Below are 24706 nucleotides of genomic sequence, written 5' to 3'. Positions count from 1 at the left end.
GACAGTCCCTACTGGGGACGGCCTCCATGTCTGCTATCTGAACCCATGTAGATAGAATAAAGGCTCTATCTGCATATTATGGACTAATGAGGACGCCGCATGCTGTGCCAGACGGTCCAAGGTCACCGTATCGATCACACGGGGTGTTGACTTTCAATGACATTCAACTGGTAATATGAGTTACCTAAAAATATCCTATTTTGTGATTAGCAACTAATCAATTTGCTCATGAAGCGGCTCAAGGAACATTAATCATAAGTCTCAGTCCTATTAACTCGGGGATATTAGTTCATAAAACCCAATAGACTGTTTAATGCTTGCTAGAAAAATAGTTATGAGATCCGTCATCCAAATGAAGGGATGATAGAAGATATTCAAAGGGTTTAGAGAATAGCAGAACATGGATATTTCAGTGGGAGCACACCTCCCTGAAGGTATTGCTTCACCCATTCACGGTCCAAGAATCATGACTGTTCATCAGGTGAGTTGGGCCAGTTAATGTTTTGACTTGTTTCCTGAATAGAGTTTTCACTTATGATGATCTGATTACAGGTAGTCCCACAGCAGTTAGCTGTAAGTTGTGCTCAATTCTCCTGTAGCACCCCCAGAGGAGGAATGAAGTATTACACAGTTCTCATTGAAATCAATGGGCTGTCCATATACTTGATAGACATGCTGGGTCCTCCAGAGCAAGATATGCTCTTACTCATTGTGAGTATGCCATCCTCTAGTCACCACATGACACGGGTGACATCTATATCCTTAAAATATGTAGCTTTTGCATTTAGGGGGATTACATTTTATTTGTATCATCGTTCTATGCTGATGTCACAACATGCCAACTAGACAGGAGTGATGAGCGCCATATAGGTGCCACACATCTTCCCTGTAGAAGGTACTCCAACCATCACCGATAACGTCTACCAAGAGATACAGGAAGAGGCTACAAGTGAGTAACTGCTGCAGGGGATGTCCAAAAATGGGATAACATGGCTGCTGTCAGTGTAGCCTGTGGAAATCGGGAGAATGCATGGGTAAACCAAAAGGGAAGTGGCGGTGGATGGGGCGGAGCATAGCAGTATGCTGACATAGATCATGAGAGGGAGGGTACTGGGGGCAAGGACAGGGCCTAATGCTACACAGTTCAGAACAGGCTCCACCCCCTGCTGCTCTACCCTCTTCCATTTTGGGCGGCACGTGAATTTTTAAGTGCACTGGTGGCTTCCGCCACTGCCTGCGGCTCCGCCTCTTCGCCATCCTAGGACAGGTTTCCACTGACTGCACTGACAGCAGTCATTTTATACCATTCCCAGATGACTCCTTTCACAAAATCATCAAACTACCGCTGGCTGGAGCTCCTGTTTTGGTTTGGGGGCTACACTGCGGCTGGAACTGCTGTCTGGCCCATTTGGAGCTCCCTCTTTTGGCTGATGGACTCCTCTGGACATGGCCATACTTTGTGGCTACCACTCCATAAAGGGGCAGCATTGAGGGGGATACTAGTCGGTGCTCTAGAGGCAAGACTACTTTATAGGGACAGCAAAAGAGGCAAATGCCCTGTTGCCTCCATGATCTAGAGGACTTCACTGCCACCCTAAGGACAACTATTTGGGAGTTATATCATGGCTTCATTTGGGCACTACCTGGCACTGTTGTTGGTGCGTTTCATGCCAGTCTTGGAAGGATTGTGGTTGTGATTCTGATGCTGTTTGTAATCTTTTCACATTTTGCATCTATTGTTTCTATAATGTATTTGTCGCCTGACTTTTCTAAACTTTGTCTTTTCCCTCCAACATAATATATGGGGGCCTCTGACCAGTGTTTTGCCCAGGGTCTCCTCGGACCTTGATCTGGCTCTGTGTATGGGGAGGTACCATGACCAGCATTACATGGGAGTGACTTTTAGGGGGGCACTGTATCTGGCATAGTGTCAGTTGCGATGTGACTGCCACTGTAGTAAAAACTTTTCAGTGGTCCCAGAACTGCTCTGTGACCTCTCATGTTTATTAGAAAGGGTGGTAGAATATCTCTCATATAGTCATCCCAAAGGGGTTGTCTGGTCGTAAACTATCAATGGGCTTTCCTCAGAACAGGCAGTAGATTTGCAGGGGCGCGTTGCCAGGGACCCCCACCGATCAGCTGTTTGCAGTGAGTTGATTTTTGCAGGAAGCAGACAGCTCCATTCACACTGCAGTGGCCAGGCTTGGTATTGCAGACAGTATTATCACCGAATGAGAACTTTGCCGGCAATACAAAGTCTGGCCACTGCAGTGCGAATAGAGCTATCTGCTTCTTGTAACAATCAGTTCAGTGTATGAGCACAGTGGCCTGCTGAGCAGCTGCACAGAAGGGGTTCTGCGTGATGGACCCCTCACCTGTCTACTATTCATGACTTATCCTGAGAATAAGCCAATACTAGCTTACAACTGGACAACCCCTTTAAGTAATATGCATATGGAGTTGGGAGGGATAGGAGGCGATCGAACGATTATTCAACCAGTAGCTATTACTTCCCTCTGACAATGAAAACGCACACTCGACTCGTTCGAGCAGGCATGTGTCCTCAATGGGGAGAGGGGGTAAGCCGTTGTCAGACTCCTCTAACAGCAACTTATTTCTCCAAGAACTAAAAGTTTTGGCATGTTGAAGCCCAACTGCCTGATTCTTCTCTCTCTTCAGCCAGCGGGGTAGAGTTGAGAACCCCCGGGCACATTACAGGGTTGGCCGATCCTGAGGCTGTGGGTTTGGCCAACATTAATCTAATGCCCATGGGGAGCTTTACATCTGGGGGTAGGTGAGACCATAAAGCAGATATATACATAGCATGTCATAGCATGAACTGTGGCCATGGGGTCGTCCACACAACCTGCGAGGAAGCAATAACTGGAAACATGGCGGTGCCAACCGCACACAGTATTTAACTGGACATACAGTATATAGCAGGCGGCTACTTACCTTTCCCTGATAAGAACGGGTTACTCAAATAGTTTGAAGCAAGGCGTTTCCGCTGAAGACACAATAAGAGCGCCGTGAGACACAAAGACGGAGACATCTGGCATTACACTCAATAACTAATCACATTGATCAATCAATAACAGATAATTAGAAGGGGTTTTCCGGGACCTTTAATATTGATGACGTCATCAGGACGGTCATCCATAGCTGATCGACAGGGGCCACCGATTAGCTGATCGACAGGGGCCACCGATTAGCTGATCGACAGGGGCCACCGATTAGCTGATCGACAGGGGCCACCGATTAGCTGATCGACAGGGGCCACCGATTAGCTGATCGACAGGGGCCACCGATTAGCTGATCCTTTGGCCCACTGTTAGTGCAGTGGGACGGATATTGTCATCGTCGGATTCACTCCCATTGACATCAATGGCAGTGGGCCCCATCAATCAACTGCGGAATAAGTTGGCGCTATACAAATAAAGATTATTATTATATTATATTATCAACTATTGGTGACCGATGCGCAGGATTGGCTATTAGTAGTTCAAGTCCCAGAATATCCCTTTAAAGAAAATAGTGGCAAAGCAAAAGAGAAAATAAAAAATGTAGGGTTGGTGGTGGTGGTGGGGGGGGGGGGGGTACTCACGAGTCTTAAGCGAATTACAATAGTTAAAATGAAAAAAAGTCAAAATAAAAAAATTTAAGAAAAAACAACCTATTCCTCAGGCCTCATTCACAGAGTGCAATATCAGTGCAGTTTTAACACAGATTCATATAAAGGAGGAAGAAATGTAAAAGAGAAACAATTATTAAATGCCGTCCCTGCTACATTAACAATGTAAATAAAAACTTCCCCGTGTGAATGAGGCCTGAGGGCTCAGTCAGAAGAGCATTTTTTCCACGCATGTTAGGTGTGTTTGCGATTTGTATCTATTACAACCAATGCTTCCCCATGACAGCGGTCACATGTCCGTTTTTTACATGCAAATAAAATGTGCACCTGCAAAAAAATAGGACAGCAATTCGCACGCGATCCTAAAATTCGCACATATAGTGCGGCCCTATTGAAAGCAATGGGACAGGATCGGTATTCCCTACTGCGGTTGTGACAGCTGCAGGTGTTGACTTAGCCTCTGATTGGCTGAGAGCTGTGACCAATCAGAGGCAGCGTTCAGCTGTCATTCAATAAATGGCTGAGTGCTGCCTTTTATTGGTCACAGCGCTTAGCCAATCAGAGGCAGTGCTTTCAGGAGGCGGGGATTTTTCAATTCCCAGCCAGAAGAAGAGCAGTGTGGGGACCAGGAAGAAGACGCCGAAGATGACAGCGCTTCTAAGGTGATGTATATATATTTTTTTCTGCAGCTAGGTCTTATTTTCAGGGAAGGGCTTATGTTTAAAACCCTTCACCAAAAATCCCTGCGGCTGTCGCCTTCATCCCATTGCTCACAATGGGGCAGCAGCAGCACTGGCCCCATTGAAAGCAAAGGGACAACATTGTGCTCCTCTGCTACAGCTGTGACAGCTGTGGCAGGGAATTCTTCATTCCCCGCGGGGAGTCCCCTTGTCACTGAACACTGTGACCATGCTGTCACAGTGTTCAATGATGAGGGGACTCCCAGCGGAGATGAAGCATTCCCTGTCACAGCTGTAGCAGAGGATCGCGATGTTCTCTATGTGTCTATGTGGCCGCCGCCGCCGCTGCCAGCCCCATTGACCACAGCTGAAGCCCTGGATGTGACAGCATCCAGGGGTTTCACATCCAAGGAATCCCCTGCTGCAGCTGTCACAGCCGCAGCAGAGGATAGTGGGCAGCGCGCTTTATGTGTGACTTTTGTTATAGTGTGACCGCACAATATGTGCTAATTTTAAAAAGCGCCTGCTGCTTTGGTCACGCGAATCTTAAACGTGCGTTTTGCGAAGGCATTTCCTGCACCTAAATGCGAATCACAAAAACACTGATCTGATTGAGCCCTGGAGGTGTTTTTATAAATGCCAGTTTTATCATGTTATTGAAGGTACTTTTATTAATATTTAATTTTGTGGCACTTTTTAAAAAGTCTTTACAGAAGACTTGATTTTTACAAAAGATTACACAAAAGCGCGCCAATAATTGGATGACATATATGCGCTATCCAACAGAAATGATTAGACGCCAAGAGCAAGAATCAAAACTAGTCATTATTTCCATATGTTTACACTTCCTGGGGCTACTTTGGCCCTAATGACATCAGATACTCTCCGTGTTATACTTTCTACTAACTTCTGATACACCTCAGCTGGTAGTTCCCTCTATTCATCCTGCAAATGTCTGGCATCTTCTCACAGAGAAGATGCATCAACCCATTTAAAATGGTGCAAGGAGCGTCGTCATTGGAGAGTTGAACAATGGAAGAACCTTCTATGGAGTGACGAATAACACTATCCGATGGAGGTGCCGGGGTGCGGAGGATCCTGGGGAATGCCCTCTGCCTGAGTGTGTTGTGCCAACAGTGAAGTACAGTGGAGGTTCTGTTATGGTCTCGGGATGTGTTATGTGGCATAGTCTCGGTCCGTTGGTTGTAGGGACAAGAACCATGAATATGGAGGTGACCCTGACATTCTAGGCAAAAATGTTCTGCCGACAATGTGACAATTCCCTGGGAATGGTCGGCCATACTTCCAACAAGACAACGCGCCTTGTCACTAATCCAATGTTGCTTTACATTAGTTTGAGGATATGGATGTTCCACGATTGTACTGGCTGCACAGAGTCCGACCTGAACCCTACTGAACATATGAACAGCGTTGATCTTATTTAAGAGAACTGACCAGACATTTGCAGAATGAAGTGTATCAGATGTAATAGAAAGTATGCCACGGAGAGTATCCAATGTCATTAGGGCCAGAGGAGCCCCAGGAAGTGTTATCACATGGGAATAAATACTACTTGGGATTACATTTGGTCACATTTGGATAGTATGTCTATGTGTGTATACTCATTTGTATTTTTATGGGTTTGCCGTGTTTCTTTTTTACGATTTAACATCTTTCAAAACGTCTAAAAGAATAAAATAGAAAAAAGAATCAGGGATTTTGTTTTCTGGCCGCTGTTTTGACAAGTAAAAAGCAAAAATGACAATAGAAAGAATGACACATAAAAGATGTAAAAAGGTAAAAAAAAAAAACAGCAAACCTGGGCATAACATACACATAAAAATCCCTCTAGTTTCCAATGTTATAAATATAGATGGCAGTTTCTTAAAAAAATAAAAAATTCTAATTTTTTAAAAATGTTTTTGAAAACAAAATTCAACGTGTTTTGATCCCAATAATGGACGGATGTTAGAGGCTTAGAGACGGTCTATACCGTCCATATATAACGCCTATCCTGTCAGTAATGACTCCCGACCCCTGCCTGTTGTCAGCTCAGCACTTCTCCCTGCTTACTCATCAATGATTCTATGCTTTCTAGCGCACACTAGTTTTGATCCTCGATCCCTTCTGATAGAAACATCCAATTTGATTATTCAGCGTTTCAGGGGGTAAAAGTTGCTGCGTTGAGTAATCCTTCCAGTACGGAATATAAAACCGCGCTGCACATTATACATCATAGCTGACTGTCACAAAACACAAAGCAATTACATTGGCTCCCATTCATTTGCCAATTAATTCTCCAAATGTCAGAAGTCTGCGCCCCTCTCCTCCTCGGGGCTCTGAATATGCATGAGTTGATCATACAATTCATTCTGGTCCCCCCCCATTCCATAATACACGCCAACAACTGCCGGCCGATCCCACTGAATGAGTTTCATTTATTTGCTCCTGACGTTTAGGTAAAGCGGGACTCTGGGAAGGCGCAACGTTCTATTATTATGGATGAAGAGGTCGTCGTACCTCGGGTTCCAGGAGGCCGCTGTAAGCCGGATTGGCCGTACTTCTCCTTTTTCTCTCGTGACGTTTGCTTTGGATCTCTGTAACCGTGGAAACACATTTACATTAGTATTCCCTATAAGAAGTCAAGGGCAGGCATAGATGTTACACTACATATAATAAATGCCATCATTCGAAGGAAAACAAAGTCAAAGTGGAGTGAAATGCGCTGGTTCGGGGGAAAAGGAAGTAGACGAGGCCGGAAATGGAGGAAGGCTTATGAGACCCACCAGGGAATAAAAAGTTACACTAAAAAGGAAGGCTTGCCACAAAAAATATAAACTTGTAGTCTGCAAAGCCTAATCTGCATCGTTCTATCATGGGTATATAGTAGAGGCAGCCCCGGCAACTTCTATGGGCTACTGGGAAAGAAGCCCAATGCCAAACTGGCCCTTGGGTCTCCTAGAGCTGGCACAGCCGTGTGGACAGACCATGTGGGTCAGTATAAGGAGTCTCTGATGGTCCTTCTACATGAGCCGAATTCTTGTTACAATGTAACGAACTCTGATCAGCATGCATGTTGATCAACGCTCTTTTACATGGGCCAATAATCAGCTGATGGGTGGGAATGTGAACAATCGCTCATCCCGGAGGCCGGCTGTACATCTTCCTGTTCACATGCGGAGATGTACCATCAATCAACAAGCATTTTATGCTCATATACAAACGAGCCGATCATCTGATGACCCAGTGTTTGCTAATTCGTTGGTTGATCATTGGCCCAATGCAAGTCAATTGATGCCCACTGCATTTTTTGGGAGGGCCAAGAATCAGCTTATTGGTATGAATGCGAATAATGACGAATACAACCGTTCATCTCCATAGAATGGCGGTACATCTCCCGGTTCACATGGGGAAGCGCACCGTCCATCAATGAGCATCAGCCGATCATCTGATGAAGCAGCATTTGCTCATTCGTTGGCTGATCACCCGTCCCTTTACACAGCCCAAATGTCATGTGACAACGGGGAATGCTCGGTCCAGATAGCTGACCAGTGTATAAGGACCATAAGGGTTTGTATTCTAGGCCCTTACGTAGGCACTGCTGGTGGTCCTGCTCTTAGGGGCGCTAGAGAGTTAATCTAAAAAACAGGGCCTACACATACCCGTGTCACCCGCCGCCCACTAATCCCACCCAGTGAATGGCATGTACAGATTATATCTTCCATCTTGCATTCCTTTTTATAGGCGCTCACAAATAACGAAAACCCCTTTCCTTATTCCTGACTGTTTGACCGTATTGGCCCATCTGTTTATGAGTCCCGTATTGTGGATCTGTACAGGTGACAAAAGTCTGATCTGTGGGGGGTCTCACCACTGAGACCCTCACTGATCCGGAAAGCGAGGGTCTTGTATTCCCCTCTCTTCTTCATTGCAGACTTGCATGTGTGTCATCACTCCAGTCATTTTCAATGGGACTGCTGGAAATTCCCATCAGCCCAATGGTAATGAATAGAGTGGCGCTGCACATGCAGCCCACAGTGACTAAAAGAGGGGACACTGGGCACCCATTCTCAGGATTGGTGGGGGTCTCAGCAGTAAGACCCCCACTGATCAGACTTTTATAGATAAAGGGGTTCTACCACAATTATCACTTAAGTCCTTACTGTACTGAAGACGGAAAAGGATGTTGCCATGTCCTCATTTTCTAGACGCAGGTTCAGGTAGTAAGAACGCACACGACAACCAGGAACCTATTTCTACCTACTAAGCTATTCCAGTATAATGTGTCAGGTCTCGCCTGAAGAAGAAATCTGCTCAGCGCCGTTGTGGCTTCCCTTCGCTACTCTCCTTAGTAGCTCCTCCGAAGGTATGATGAGAGCAATCAATAAGTTTTTAGCAACACTTATACTTAAAATGTCTCCACAAGTTAAAGGGGAAGTCTGGGGAAGAAGACGTTACATTAAAATGTACTGCATAAAAACATTAAGAAAAGCCATTATGACCTGGCCTGATCCCCGCTGTTACCGTTCTGACAGTACCCGGCTCCCCGCTGTACTCTTCTTCCAGCTGCACTAATGTGACCACTGCAGCCAATTACCAGCTGCATGTAGATCGGAGTCAGCCATTAATTGGTTGCAGTGGTCACATGACCTTTTTACAGGACATCATCACTGGAACTGGGAGAAGATGGCAGCAGAAGACCAGGCACCATCGGAACAGGAGACGCCGGGGATCGGGGGAGGGGAGTAGGACTTCTTTTATGTTTTTATACGGCGCTGAAGAGATGCCAATTTAATTCCCCCCCCCCCCCCCCAGATTACCCAGTTAAACTTGTGTTTTGGTACTTTTACTATTGATCCATAGTCCTCAGGATAGGTATTCAATACTGATCAGCGCCAGCCGAGATTCACACCTATTAACTTACCACGCGGCACACCGTAAGCGCGAATTGCCCTGAAATCAGCGCTGCCCATACTGCAGCAGCTTGGTCTGGTACTACAGGCACTGCCCCCATTGAATACAGTGGGGAGTGTGCCTGTAGTACCAAGCCAGGCTGCTGCAATGTTGACCATGCTATCTTCTTCTAATGGTTTCCACACTGACAGCGGGCCTGGTGATCACCTGATCAGTGACGCTCCGGAGCCATATTCATCGAGGCAAAAATCCCTGAACAACCCCTTTAAGTTGTGAATATTCATCAAACCATCAAACCATCAATGTGGCAATCTGTAGGGTCTGGAACTGAACTCTTTATAAAACCTCCATGCTCCGGGGCTCCAATCTGCCCCCCCCCCCCTCCGCCTATACCCATGATGTGCCAGTTATAATACTACTGCCTTCATATATGGCAGAGAGCCCTATAGGCCTCCTCACTAGGGCTGACTGCATCTCCTCTTCATGTAACCCCTGGAGCTTATGCCCCTGCTTACATGTAAATTGCACCATCGAGCCGCATGATTTAATGTATAGCAAATCGAAAAAGTTGAACCATCAGCAAAAAACTTGAAATGAGCAAATGCATCAAAGCCGTACGGAATGCGGGGAGGGCTTGATGTATGCGTAGACATTATGCTAATGAGAGGAGCGTGGTAAAGAATGCGTTCTAGCTTGGCCTGGAACAGAAGTGATGGCACTGTGGGCTGCATCTGCTGTCTGTACATGGAGGGGCCGTGTATCAGGATGAGGACATGCGGCTAAACAGCTATTAATGGAAATTGCGGATAATTTTTATGACTAGTGGAAGGCAGATGTCAGTCTGCAGCTGCTGGAGGAGCGGGACGGGACTGAATACCATTTACTGCAGATTAACGCGTTTCGGTTTTTTTTCCTTTCATGTTTTCTTTTTGCTTTGGAGAGTAATGTTCATTTAGAGTGGGTAACGTCGTCATTAATGGCTCCCCAGGTAACGATCCTCGCTGCCGGCAGCAGATGGGTAATGGCATTAGCCGTTTTACAGGTATCTGCTGCATCCTACATGACTTTTCTCACGTGCCTCTGATATACCATGTGGTACTCAGCTTTCCCAGGCTCCTGAAAACCAACCTGCTTGGATATACATTGGCACTGCTGGCACTGCTGCCTATCCAGTCAGATCTGCCACTCTGGATTTCGGGAAAGCTGCATAACATCGTCAAAAGGACGTCTCCAGCGCTATATCTCATACTGGTGTTGTATACTGTAATAGCAATGGCCAACTTGAATAGTAAGGTGTGGATGTGCTGCACGATGACGTGGTGCCCGGGCCACAGGGGGCCCCCAGGACATGGACTTCAATTTTGTGTTGTGGCCCCTGTAGGAGATGGAGAGTGAAACCCAATTGCAAAGTTGAAGAGTAGCATGTGAGAAGCAGGAATCGGCTTTGTGGGTCCCTCTGAGTCCCGTGGGACCGCTGCTGTGACTGAAGTAAGGAAAGTGGACTCCACGTGGGCTCCTTCGAACCGGTGTTCATTCCAGGGACTCTCAACGTGAATCGGTACCTGAATATCCTGCGACAACAGTGGATGACTTCATGGATGACCCACCGTAGCAGAAGGAGGCCACGTCGAGTACGCTGTCCGTGCTTCAGTCATAGCAGCGGTCCCACGGGACGTAGAGAGACCTGTAGATTCCTACTTCTCACATGCTACTCTTCAACTTTACTCTCTATCTCTTATAGGGACCACAACACAAGAGTGACGCCACCATACACTGTGGGCCACGGCATCATGTAGCACAGCCATGACTTCAAGTATTTCAACATACGGCAAAAGTATCGCGATACAACACCAGATCGGGCTGTTTGACTGCCCCCTGTATAGCATCGTCCATAGGGGCCGTCACCCAACGTTTTATATGCCTTGATATCCATGAACCTGCAGGCATAGATTATCGGACTTCTTAGATTCTGCCCATTAAAGCAGTTGTAGGAAAATAGACTTATAATAATAATAATAATAATAATAATCTTTATTTGTATAGCGCCAACATATCCCGCAGCGCTTACATAGACGGGGGATACAGAAAGACAAAATACAAACATTACAGAACCATGGTTACATAGTAATCAATTGATGGAAACAATAGGGGTGCGGGTCCAACGAGCTTACATACTACAAGTAGTGGGGGGATACAGAAGGTAAAGGGGCTGGAGATGTGCACTGTATGGGGGGCTGGAGATGTGCACGGTATGGGGGGCTGGAGATGTGCACGGTATGGTGGGGTGCTGATGTGCACGGTATGGCGGGGTGGAGATGTGCACGGTATGGCGGGGTGGAGATGTGCACGGTATGGCGAGGTGGAGATGTGCACGGTATGGCGGGGTGGAGATGGGCACGGTATGGCGGGGTGGAGATGTGCACGGTATGGCGGGGTGGAGATGTGCACGGTATGGGGGGGTGGAGATGTGCACGGTATGGCGGGGTGGAGATGGGCACTGTATGGTGGGGTGGAGATGTGCAAGGTATGGCGGGGTGGAGATGGGCACGGTATGGTGAGATGGAGTGTGAGGGATGCTATACACATAGACAATGGTCAGACATTTAGCCGTGTGACGGCAGAAACAGTATGGCTGTAGGAGCGGTTTATGATGGCAAGCAGGGACTGCAGTCAGTAGGTCAGGGAGCATGTTATCAGGCGGAGTACAGAGGGGTTTGTTTAGGGAATGCGGTATGCCTCCCTGAAGAGGTGCGTTTTTAGAGCACGCCTGAAGTTCTGCGAGTCCTGGATTGCTCGGGTAGCCTTTGGTAGTGCGTTCCAGAGGATCGGTGCTGCTCTGGAGAAGTCTTGGAGGCGGAAATGAGAGGTTCAAATTAAAGGGGCGCTCAGTCTGGTTTTGTTAGCAGAGAGGAGAGCCAGGGCTGGGTGATGGATTGAGATGAGGGATACAATATAGGGGGGCGCTGCACTGTGGATGAGGGATACAATATAGGGGGGCGCTGTGCTGTGGATGAGGGATACAATATAGGGGGGCGCTGTGCTGTGGAGGGCTTTATGGATGAGGGGTACAATATAGGGGGGGGCTCTGCGCTGTGGAGGGCTTTGTGGATGAAGGTGGCGAGTTTAAATTGAATTCTGTATTTAACGGGCAGCCAGTGCAGTGACCGGCACAGGGCAGAGGCGTCCGAGTAGCGGCTGGACAGGAAGATGAGCCTGGCTGCCGCATTCAGGATGGATTGGAGGGGGTAGAGTCTGGTGCAGGGGAGGCCAATCAGCAACGAGATGCAATAATCGAGCCGGGAGTGGATGAGGGCAACAGTGAGCAATCCATAGAATAGATGCTAAACGTATGATCGGTGGGGGGAGGGAGGTGGGGGCACTTACTTTTGAAACCCCACAGATCCCAAGATCGGGGATCACTTTACCCATCTTCAGTGATGTCAGATTAAATGGAGCTGCGATGGCACATGTGCAGAGAAACTCCATTCATTTCAATAGGGCTGACAGGAACAGCTATTGAATGAATGGAGTGGCACGGCGCATGTGTGACCGCGGCTCCATCCAATCTCCTCCTCATCTGGGGGATGCAACGATCCTGCAGTGAGAACAGGGGGACACAGGACCCCGTTCTCAGCATCCAGCGGTGAGACCGCCACCAATGAGAATTCGTAGCGCAAGTGGTATTAGTCTATTCTGGTACAACCCCTTTAAGTAAGCCACACATTACGCTGAGCCTCCTATGTGACCTTCCTCATGTGCCTCCCACCCTGCAGTACCTAATTAACATATAAATACACATCATTTGCATATGAATAGACTCTGTTCATGATAGATATATGCAGATTTTCCTTTCAGTCTCTGCCCCTGCCCTAAGGGTACATTTGGCCCTATAATAGTATCACTGCTTACCCAGATACATTGGCTCTTTAAGTGACTCCAGTGACTGAGGAGCCTGAGTAGTAATATCGAATAGCCAATACTCTAGTATCCCCTGTTATCGGTCTCAGGAGGTAACAGCCATTTCAGGACCTCACAAACAGAACGCGCTCATATGGTCGCTAACCTTTCAACAAACTTTCCAAAAAATGTTTCTTCCCACTTATCCTGCTGTTTTCCTTATCACTTCCTCCTAAACTGTCCACTCTGAAAAACTGCTAAAATCCTTCTTGATTGGCAAGACGACTAACGGATCACTGACAGATCAGATAATGTGCTGCCCATAGACGTCTATGAAGAGGAAGGAGGAGCCGTGTGATAGAGAAGCAGAGAGCAAGACATAGGGCTGCTGCTGCTGCTAATGGTAAGTGTTTTACTGTCTAACAGCTACTGGAATCACAGCTCCACTGCTCAGTACTTCTAGAATGTCCTCCATGCTGCTGCTGTTTTCTCAGTATATGAGATATAATTATAGGGGAGCGGGATCTTCTCTATGTTCGCAGTGTGTGGGAGATGACATAGCAGCTAGCCTACACTAGGTGAAGAAGGTTTATGGTGTCTATTAACTTGTTTTATGACGTTCGAGCAAAGAGCCCTTGTACTGCTGGTGGGTTCTAACTCTGAGTGTCTCTTAGGTAGGTACGTTAGTGAGGAAAGTTTATGGTCTTTTTTTTCTACGTTTCTATTTGCTTTGGAGAGTAATGTTGATTTAAGGTGGGTAACATTGTCATTCATGACTCCCGCGGTAATGATCCGCCCTGTCTTTGCGAAGTGGCGTTGTGGTTTCTGCGAAAGGACACGTTCGATATAAAAGTTGAGAAGTTGTGCCACTATGGGGGAGACACGGAGCTTTTGTTAAAGGAGATGTCCCGCGGCAGCAAGTGGGTCTATACACTTCTGTATGGCCATATTAATGCACTTTGTAATGTACATTGTGCATTAATTATGAGCCATACAGAAGTTATAAAAAGTTTTATACTTACCTGCTCCGTTGCTGGCGTCCTCGTCTCCATGGTGCCGACTAATTTTCGCCCTCCGATGGCCAAATTAGCCGCGCTTGCGCAGTCCGGGTCTTCTTCTTTTATGAATGGGATCGCTCGTGCAGGATGCCGGCTCCGTGTAGCTCCGCCCCGTCACGTGCCGATTCCAGCCAATCAGGAGGCTGGAATCGGCAATGGACCGCACAGAAGCCCTGCGGTCCATGAAGACAGAGGATCCCGGCGGCCATCTTCAGCAGGTGAGTATGAAGACGCCGGACCGCCGGGATTCAGGTAAGCGCTGTGCGGGTGGTTTTTTTAACCCCTGCATCGGGGTTGTCTCGCGCCGAACGGGGGGGGGGGTTTAAAAAAAAACAAAACCCGTTTCGGCGCGGGACAACCCCTTTAAGTGGTTCTGCCACAGAGAGCTGTGGGATTCAATGGCCGCAGATGCTTGTTAAGTGACACGATCACGGTGGGTCAACCTGGCATACAGCCTGGTGTCTGGGCTTTTAATGAATCTCCCAGATAGCAGAGCGCTGAGAACATACATAGACTCGGGTTGTTCATCTGTTTGCTAATAAAGAAGTTCTGAGCATGTAGAATGCAAGTGCCTCCTCCTCTCAGTGAGTCCCCTGGTATTTGGCACGCGACCACATTTCATTATGGGTGGCAAGGCGCTCACCATTATTGCCAATGGGCTCTTCCAGAGTTTGCTGTGAGTTCTACCATCGACCACCCAGAGAAAGGTACTCCCATGTCCACGGCTGCAATTACACCCTCTGAGCCTATCCTGCACTGGGCAGACCTAGCACAAGCTGCCCCCGGGGACTTATACACACACAACTAAGAGATAGAGAAGAGATCCTGCTCTCCTATGTGTACAGTGTATGGAGACCTCATAGCAGCAGTCTGCAGCCACCAGCTCAGAGATAGAGAAGAGATCCTGCTCTCCTATGTGTACAGTGTATGGAGACATCATAGCAGCAGTCTACACCCACCAGCTCAGAGATAGAGAAGAGATCCTGCTCTCCTATGTGTACAGTGTATGGAGACATCATAGCAGCAGTCTACACCCACCAGCTCAGAGATAGAGAAGAGATCCTGCTCTCCTATGTGTACAGTGTATAGAAGACATCATAGCAGCAGTCTACACCCACCAGCTCAGAGATAGAGAAGAGATCCTGCTCTCCTATGTGTACAGTGTATGGAGACATCATAGCAGCAGTCTACACCCACCAGCTCAGAGATAGAGAAGAGATCCTGCTTTCCTATGTGTGTTGTGTATAGAAGACATCATAGCAGCAGTCTACACCCACCAGCTCAGAGATAGAGAGGAGATCCTGCTCTCCTATGTGTGCAGTGTATGGAGACATCATAGCAGCAGTCTACACCCACCAGCTCAGAGAGAGAGAAGAGATCCTGCTCTCCTATGTGTGCAGTGTATGGAGACATCATAGCAGCAGTCTACACCCACCAGCTCAGAGAGAGAGAAGAGATCCTGCTCTCCTATGTGTGCAGTGTATGGAGACATCATAGCAGCAGTCTACACCCACCAGCTCAGAGATAGAGAAGAGATCCTGCTCTCCTATGTGTACAGTGTATGGAGACATCATAGCAGCAGTCTACACCCCCCAGCTCAGAGATGGAGAAGAGATCCTGCTCTCCTATGTGTATAGTGTATTGAGATCTCATAGCAGCAGTCTACACCCACCAGCTCAGAGATAGAGAAGAGATCCTGCTCCCCTATGTGTACAGTGTATGGAGACATCATAGCAGCAGTCTACACCCACCAGCTCAGAGGTAGAGAAGAGATCCTGCTCTCCTATGTGTACAGTGTATGGAGACATCATAGCAGCAGTCTACACCCAGCAGCTCAGAGATAGAGAAGAGATCCTGCTCTCCTATGTGTACAGTGTATGGAGACATCATAGCAGCAGTCTCGCCTACCAGCTCAGAGATGGAGAAGAGATCCTGCTCTCCTATGTGTACAGTGTATGGAGACATCATAGCAGCAGTCTACACCCACCAGCTCAGAGATGGAGAAGAGATCCTGCTCTCCTATGTGTACAGTGTATGGAGACATCATAGCAGCAGTCTACACCCACCAGCTCAGAGATAGAGAAGAGATCCTGCTCTCCTATGTGTACAGTGTATGGAGACATCATAGCAGCAGTCTACACCCACCAGCTCAGAGATAGAGAAGAGATCCTGCTGTCCTATGTGTACAGTGTATGGAGACATCATAGCAGCAGTCTACACCCACCAGCTCAGAGATAGAGAAGAGATCCTGCTGTCCTATGTGTACAGTGTATGGAGACATCATAGCAGCAGTCTATACCCACCAGCTCAGAGATGGAGAAGAGATCCTGCTCTCCTATGTGTACAGTGTATGGAGACATCATAGCAGCAGTCTACACCCACCAGCTCAGGGAAGAATGAGAATTAGAGATGGAGCCTACAGAAGGGAAACTAGTGGTGATCAATGCAGGATCCAAGTCATATAATGAGCTGATATATTGTTATTGCCTATATACACATACAGCAGCGCATTCTGAAGTCATCTGAAAGTGCAAGAAGGCTTTAAAGAATATTAAAGATTATACACAAAAGTCACAAAGTGTCACTCACCTTCCAAGTGTTCTGTGGTAACAAGGCCGAGCGCTACCATGAAGGCGATTTTCTGCAGAAAGGGAAGAAAACAAAATGATCGAAGATTAATAGAGAGGGATATAAAACCAGTTAAAACACATCCAAATGACCCTCATTAGAAAAAAGTTATATGTTATTTACGCATCTATTGTTTTCTCCTATCAGCCAGTCTGGCTAAATGATATTGAAAGAGAGTGCTGATGGGAAGGCTGTGGGCATACAGTACATATTGAAGGGGTTGTAGAAGATTAGGAAGGCATGGCTGCAGTGCCAGAGCTGTGATTGGTGCTGCAGCTTGGCTTCATTAGAGTGAACGGGGCTAAGATGCAACACCCATGATTTTCTTAGAAAGCGGCCATGTTTTTTCTAATTCTGTACAATCCCTTTAATTTTTACTAACTGCCCCTTTGGTTTCCACTAGCCTTTCTCAAATGTATTAGGGAGAGATGTTCACATGACTCAATCTCATGACATTGGTTCTATTTTTTAATTAAAGGGGTCTACCTAAGCTGAACAGGGGGTATCCTGCTGCTGGGGCAGCAATCAGCTGTCATTTGAAGAGGAATCCAGAATATCATTCAATGCCCCTGCAGCGCCACCACAGGCCAGAAGAAGCATTCCTAAGTTCCTACTGAAGTCAATGGACTGTCTATATAATACTCAAACAGGTCAGGTCATCCAGAGAGAGAGACAGACGAGAGATGTTGTCCTGTTCATAAAGTAGACTCAAGACCCCTTTGTTGTGGAGCCATCTTAAGCACTGAACACCAAGCCGAAAGGCCCTTTTACACACAGCAGTTATAATCCCACAATTAAAAGCCATCTTTTGAGCGATATTCGTTGCGTGTAAATGTGCGCCCATTGAGCACTTACTGCGCACTTTTCGTCCATCGCTGAGTTCAGGTCAGCATGAAATCCGTCGTCCCTGATAAGAGGGACCGCACGCTGAGTTCTCCATGGGCAGCGCTGATGACATTCTTTCAGCTGCTGTCCCCCTGGAGGATAATAGTGGTGTATTTAGAGAACAGACCACCCGCTGTTCTCTAAATACATACAAATGAAGCTAGTTACCTACTAATGGGCTGATTAGCCCAATAATAGCTAATGCAAAATGATCGCTCAGAACTGTCAGTTTCTGATGAATTTTGAGCGATCGTCTGTGTGTGTAGAAGGGGCTTAGTCTTACCTCTGGATTTTCCTCCTTTTTCTTTTTGGTAGCTGGGGGTCCCTGAGGAGGTGCTGCACAAGGTTTCTTAATTTCAGTCTTCTTGATCTCTGGTTGACTCTGAACTTGAGGTTGTATGATGATTACCTAAAAGACATATGAGAAATTGGAGTTCTTCAATCATCAATGAGAAAACTGACCAAGGCATCTACTCAGATCTTGGATAACTGACTTCAATGAAGAACCTGGGTGCTACCGATGAAGAACTTTCAGATTCCTTGTTTTACCTAGACAACCCTCAGCAAGTCCTGAAGGCTGCAGACTGTCACGGCATTTTGGGAGTTACAGCTTTGCAATAGCTGAAGAGCCGCAGGCTGGAGACCACTGACCTAGACCATCAAAGAGAGTCTACTTTAGACAGGATCATTAATAGAATCTTATAGCTTCCTTTAAGGGAGCCCAAAGGGGAGGTCCGTGGGCAGTTGATTGGCCAAGACCTCAGATCCAAACAAAGACAAAGAAGTTTTGGTTGTTTTGACCCACTGCTTGAGCAGCCTATAGTCAATGGACCTGATCTAGTCATAGGTTTGATTGCAGATCTCAAAGAAAGCTCTGAAAACCATCCATAGTAGCTCGTATATGGGGCAATGCCATGAAAGGAAGCTTGAGAAATAATAGGTTAAAAAGACCTATATGCGCCTATGCGGGCAGAGATATTCGATATTCATAACTTATAGAAGATGCCACTTACTTTTAGGGCGGGGGGGGGGGGGGGTTGCCTTTAAACTCTGTATCAGAGAGGATTGCCCTCCCATAAAAACAGGAAAGCCTTAAATATTCCTTCAGGCAATCCTCTCTGGTACGGAGTTTAAAGCCCCCCCTCCCCCCCCCCCCCCCCCCCGACCTAGAGGTAGGTGGCATCTTCTATGATTTATGAATATCCCGGCCCACATGACTCCACCCCCCTCATACACGTTGGGGTCTATTTTTTCTTATTGCTGCTCTCGGATTTATTGCGGTGGAAGAGAAAAGTATCTGAGACGACCTGGAATTACCCCTTTGGGAGAAAACAATCCTTGGTTACCCACTTACATCTTTATAGGCGCAGTCCCTCCACAACCTTTTCTCTCTATGAAACTTGGCTTAGGACTGTGGCACTAAAGCAACAATCTTGTGGTGTAGTAGAGTTCCCTACGTGGGTCCCCCTCACTATCATGGCTGGCCTTAGCTACATGTCATCCATGTGATAACGCAGGGTGCAGCCACAAGGTTGGGTGGGTGGTGCAACAGACAGATGTAGGCTGAGGGTAATTGCCTCCCTTAGATCCACCTGGCCAGATGATGTCCTTTATTTGTGCTGTGGCATCTTGTAGATGAACCATCCTCCTCCCGGCTCTGGCTCCTCTCATGTTCTGATGCACTACTGTCAGCCTGTCGGTGCCCCTGCAACACAATTACTTAGTTCTGCTACCGTATTTATGTTATGAGCTTTGTTTCGGTATTGTATATATGTACTGGACTTAGTTCTGGTGCTGTTTTTATATACCGAACTTGGTACTATATTTATGAATTGAGCTTGGTTATGGTGCTGTATTTGTGTTTCAAGCTTGGTTCTGTATGTACTAAGCTTTTTTCTGCTGCTGTATTTATGTACTGAGGTTGGTTCTGGTGCTGTATTTATGTACTGAGCTTGGTTCTGGTGCTGTACTTGTATCATGAGTTTGGTTCTGGTGCTGTATTTATGTACTGAGCTTGGTTCTGGTGCTGTACTTATATTATGAGTTTGGTTCTGGTGCTGTATTTATGTACTGAGGTTGGTTCTGGTGCTGTACTTGTATCATGAGTTTGGTTCTGGTGCTGTATTTATGTACTGAGGTTGGTTCTGGTGCTGTATTTATGTACTGAGCTTGGTTCTGGTGCTGTACTTATATTATGAGTTTGGTTCTGGTGCTGTATTTATGTACTGAGCTTGGTTCTGGTGCTGTACTTATATTATGCGTTTGGTTCTGGTGCTGTATTTATGTACTGAGGTTGGTTCTGGTGCTGTACTTATATTATGAGTTTGGTTCTGGTGCTGTATTTATGTACTGACCTGTTCTGGTGTGGGTATGCTGTTAAATTGCTGCTTCCTGCACAAGCAGGCTTATTAGTGCAATATATATAGTTTTTGTTTCCTATGATGGGGTGCCAAAAACGTTCTGCACAGCGTGCCATCCAACCTAAGGCCGGCCCAGCGCACAATTAACTGGAAGCAGGGGCATACGCAGAAAAGCGGGGTCCCATAGCAAAGATAATTAGCAATGAACTATAGTAACAGGCCAAGAAAGGAAGATCTGTTCCTTCCACACCCTTAGGCAAATCCCCCATTGACTTGATGCTGACAGTTCCTCTGCATAGATGAATCTTGCACAGATTCTTGCCAACTAATAGGGGAACAAGAGCAAAACCGTGCTGGGTCCCCTCTTACCAAGGGCCCCAAAGCAACCACTATGGTATGCTCACGACTGGCTGGGGCCATTAGGGGTTTAGACTAAACATTTTCACACTCGTTCAGCTTACCTTGCTGTCGGCGCTGATCAGAAGCGGTTGAACTTTGATGCCGTCGTTCATCATAGTAACATTGCTGGTGTTCATGGGATTTGCATTGCTTGGCGAGGTGGATATAATGGCGTAGGCCACCCCTCCGCTGCCTAGAGGCGAAGAAAGTGTTGGTTCCAATAAGCTCTGAGATTTGCTGTTGGAAGCCTGGAGGTGGCTGACGGTGTTGTTGGCAGTGGGAAGCGCCGGGCTGGGATTTTTGATACTGACCACTGTGGCCTTTTGAAATGTAGGGGGTTGCTTTGAAGGCTGTTCTCTGCAGGGGGAGATGGGAAGGCTTTCTGGAATCAGAGTCTTTGGCCTAACCTGTAAGAAAACACCAATACATTAGTTTTTATGATAAGCCTAGAAATGTTGAGATCCAATCACATGGACTCGTTGGGTTGGATTATTCCCATTGAGAATAGGCAACAGTGTGAACCGGCAGAGTAAAAACAAAACAGGGCCATTCTCTTCCTGGAGCAGGTCATCAATCTGACACACATAGAGGAACTGGCCCCTGTTTGTACTCCCATAATATGTCTCCTTTTCTAAATGCAGCAGTACTGGTGGACTGCTCTAAGGGATCTCCTGGTTTTCACCCTTTAACCCTCTTCTGAGGGATCTGGTGTTTGTTGCAGGGAGCCCTCAGGTCATTTTCCCAGGAGAAGTCGCAATACAATGGCAGCTGACCCGGGTGGGATAAAGGGCCATACCATGGTATTAAAGAGACATGCAAGGACATAGACAGTATAGCAGGCCGAGGTCAAGACAGGTGGAGGTCATTCAATACAGAAAATTAGGCTGGAGGTCAAGGAAGCGGAAATCAGGCAAAACGTAGACAGAAAACAAGTTGAGGTCTGGACGGGTAGCGTTTGGGTGTGCTGGGTATATAGATAGGTGTCAAAACTTGAGAGCAAGCTGAAAACAGGAGCATCTTCACCTGGAACTCTAGAAAGCTTTTGCTCAGGCACATTCCATTGAGGAAGGCGCCTTAAATAGCCAGGGAAAGGCCAGGAGAGGCTGAGGGCAGGAAAGCTGGGTGCATGCACTGGCTTTTTCAGAGGCTAGCCATGCATGTGCACTTGCCCTATGGGTAGAGATAGCATCTGGGGGAATGGTTTGGCAACTGCAGAGCAGGAGGATGCAGACGCCATGGCTGGCATTAACTGGCCGCAACTGCCAGCTACAGCATTTATGTTTTTTCCTTAATGGGGTTATTTGTGATTTATTTTCCAGAAATAGCGCCGCTTTAGTCCACAGGCTTTGTCTGATATTACAGCTTAATACCATTGAACCCGCAGTACCAGACACATCCTATGAACTAGAGTGGTGCTGTTCCTAGAGAAAAGGCATGTCCTTTTTTCTAATCCTTGAAAAAAATAAGTACATGCTATATAGTATACAAGAACAAACCTGTACTATAAGCCTCGGCACGCCACCGCTGCTACAAACGGTCACATGCAATCTAAAACAGCTAAAGATCTGCAGGTTTCCTACACTCCCACAACAGATAATTATTTTCCTCAAGGACAAAAATGTGTGTTTTAGTATAAAAACAGCAATTTTCAGAAAATGATACTAAAAATGGTTCCAAATATTGAGCTTGAAATCTAAACATGCAGCCAAACAGCATTTAGTCATATAGAAAATGTAACAAACACGAAGCAGCATAAACCTGGCAAATAATTCTCATTTTCCTCATAGGGGGTAATGCTGAGGCATAGAACGAAAAATAAAATCGCTTTTAAAACGTCCGTCCGTAATAATTTATAGACTTCACAAAAGCATTTTATAGGACACTGGGATGTGGAGCAACAAAAATCACCATCCGAGAGCAATAATCCAAATGGATTCATGATATAATTAAAGGAACAGCGGGCCTAGGAACAAGTGAGGGAAACTTGTCGGGTCTGGAGTCTTCTAGAAGTGTTACAAGTAATACATGGATTCATTTCATCCCGATCCCCATTTTCCTTTGCCAGATAGCTGAAGGTTAGGCTTCACTAAATGGGTGGGGTCGGGGTGCCTGGTCTGCTCCTACAAACAGATCAGTGGGGGAGGATCCTGCTGCAGCCAGTTGCCTTACAGTTAGGACGAGTCTGATTCAAGGGTTGTGAGAAGTAGAGGAAAATGAATAGTGATGAGCGAACTTTTCCAAAGTTCGGTTGACCGGTTAGTTGAATTTCGGGAAAAAGTTCAGTTTAGTCAAAATTAGTTTGAACCGAACCGGAACTTCACTAGTAGCCCTAAAACTGTTATATAACACTAAGAGCCATACAAGCCCTGCATAACACTCTTTGGTCACCTAGGAGGGCATCTAAGGACTCTTAAATTGTTTTTAAGGCAAAGTTAATAAAGAACAAAAGGAAGGCGAGGAGGAAAAAGAGGATTATTATAGTGGGTTCAGCTGAGATGAACCGTTCAAGGTTCAGGTTTGTGCTAAACCCAACTTTTAGCCAATCGCATTCACTAGAATGGAACTGAAGTAACTATGGAAGGGCAACGTGACCAATGAATGTGATGTCAGGAGCTGAGGAAGAGGCCAGGCTGCTCAGTCGGGCATGGCGGTCTCTTCAAACAGCTGATCAGTGGGAGTGCCCGGAGCTGGCCTCTAATCCGATCTGATATTCATGGTCTATCCTAAGTTATCAATATCTGAGTCTCTCTTTAAGGGGTTGTACCAAAACAGAGTTTTATGACCTATAGGATCGGTGGGAGTCTCACCACTGAGATCCCCACCGATCCAGAGAACGGGAGTCCCTGCTCTTCTTCACGGTTGGCTTACTACACCCACCCCCACAGTGAGTAGAAGATTGACTTGATTGGTTGCAGGATGTCATGTGGTGAGGAAGCGAAGACGTGCCACTGTAATGGGGCATAAAACAGCCATGGGCACCAAGAAGTGGGCACTCAATGGGAGATTTGTATGTCAGAGAGGAACCTCTATCCCAGATCCCTCCTCACAAGCAACGCGACCACCCAGTCTCTGGTGGCAGCACCGTACAATAGTCTCTACCAGTGTTCTCCAAGTAAAGTTGAAGAACCTGCTTTTAAACCAGCATCTGTGAACTCGAGTCGAGGAGGTGGCATCTGCTACCACGGCAGCCCGCCCGCTCCTCGTTCCTCCTTGCTCCTCCCTGTTTTGGCTCCCTTGTCGATTGAAGGTTCAAGTTCCAAGTATGAAGGAGCTGTGTTCTTATATCGATGTCTCTTGCAGGTAAACTGCTGCACCCCTACAACAAGGCCCACTATGCTCAGCCCGACTGACCCCAGGTACCTACTTGGACTCTCCCAGGGACTCTGCAGACCCCCATTGGAAGACCACTAAAGCAGCAATAGTCTTGTTCACTTTAAGCATAAAATAAAGAATTGGACCATAGAGTAAGACCTAAAGCTACTCCAAATTGTATTTATTTCTATGATATTAATGTATTTAACACTAATTACAAGGCATCGATTGAATACTAATGGCTAATGCGCGGATCAGCGCCGCGGTTGCTAGCTATTGCCGCATTGGTCTTAAGTTGTTAATTCTTGATTAGGGCGCAGTCTTTGTTCGAGACATTTGCAGTGTTGGCAAGCTTGTCATTAGAATGCTCACGGCTCTCGTCCTTGGGAGTCGGAACAAGTGGCTGACTGCCTAAATGAGGAGCGAAAGTAATAATTGTCTCTACGCCTTAATTTGAATTCTAATGGAATACACCTAGCAATTATACAGGGAGGCTGCGCTTCACCTCTGTGCAGGAGCTTCAGCGAGACGCCCAACCAACGAGGAAATAATCGGCCTTCTCAGGAATCGCATTTAGATGGGAAAGAAAAGCTTTTAGTGACCAAGACAAATGATCAAACGGAGGACATATGCCCGTGTCTGCGTCCTTGGCACAATGGTGCCCATTCAGGGTGGGTATTGATCCACCAACACAGGCAGTATAATGAGGCTCTCCTCAATGGGTTGGCCAAATAAGTGGATTTAAAGGGAAGAAACTAACAATTCACATTATTAAAGGGAAGGTCCCACATATTGGGGCGGCCATACTGAGGCACCACCTTCCTCCATGTATTGTCAGTATATATGATTGCAGTGTAAGGGGGCATATAGTTTTCTTCACGGTTGCACTACGGTTTTATTCTTTACCCATGTGGTGCTTTTACTGACCAATTTTTTTTCTTC

General features: G+C 46.6%; 1 protein-coding gene across 2 annotated transcripts in view; it reads right to left on the bottom strand.

Moving 5' to 3' along the window:
• Nucleotides 1-24706, bottom strand: part of PHF21B (PHD finger protein 21B) — a 127392-nt gene that overhangs the window by 14622 nt on the left and 88064 nt on the right. The window contains exons 4-8 of one of the 2 annotated variants that reach the window (XM_066590184.1): nucleotides 20515-20859; nucleotides 17977-18102; nucleotides 16770-16821; nucleotides 6832-6908; nucleotides 2956-3007 (exon numbers count right to left, since the gene is read on the bottom strand). In XM_066590184.1, the coding sequence (XP_066446281.1) occupies nucleotides 2956-3007; nucleotides 6832-6908; nucleotides 16770-16821; nucleotides 17977-18102; nucleotides 20515-20859 (652 nt within the window). The remainder of the gene's footprint in view (nucleotides 1-2955; nucleotides 3008-6831; nucleotides 6909-16769; nucleotides 16822-17976; nucleotides 18103-20514; nucleotides 20860-24706) is intronic. The other variant, XM_066590185.1, reaches the window with a different exon arrangement.

Source organism: Eleutherodactylus coqui, chromosome 2 (genome assembly GCF_035609145.1).
Source record: "Eleutherodactylus coqui strain aEleCoq1 chromosome 2, aEleCoq1.hap1, whole genome shotgun sequence".
NCBI classification, from domain to species: domain Eukaryota; kingdom Metazoa; phylum Chordata; class Amphibia; order Anura; family Eleutherodactylidae; genus Eleutherodactylus; species Eleutherodactylus coqui.
The sequence above is the reverse complement of the archived record's forward strand: the minus strand, read 5'-3'. Positions and strand labels throughout refer to the sequence as shown.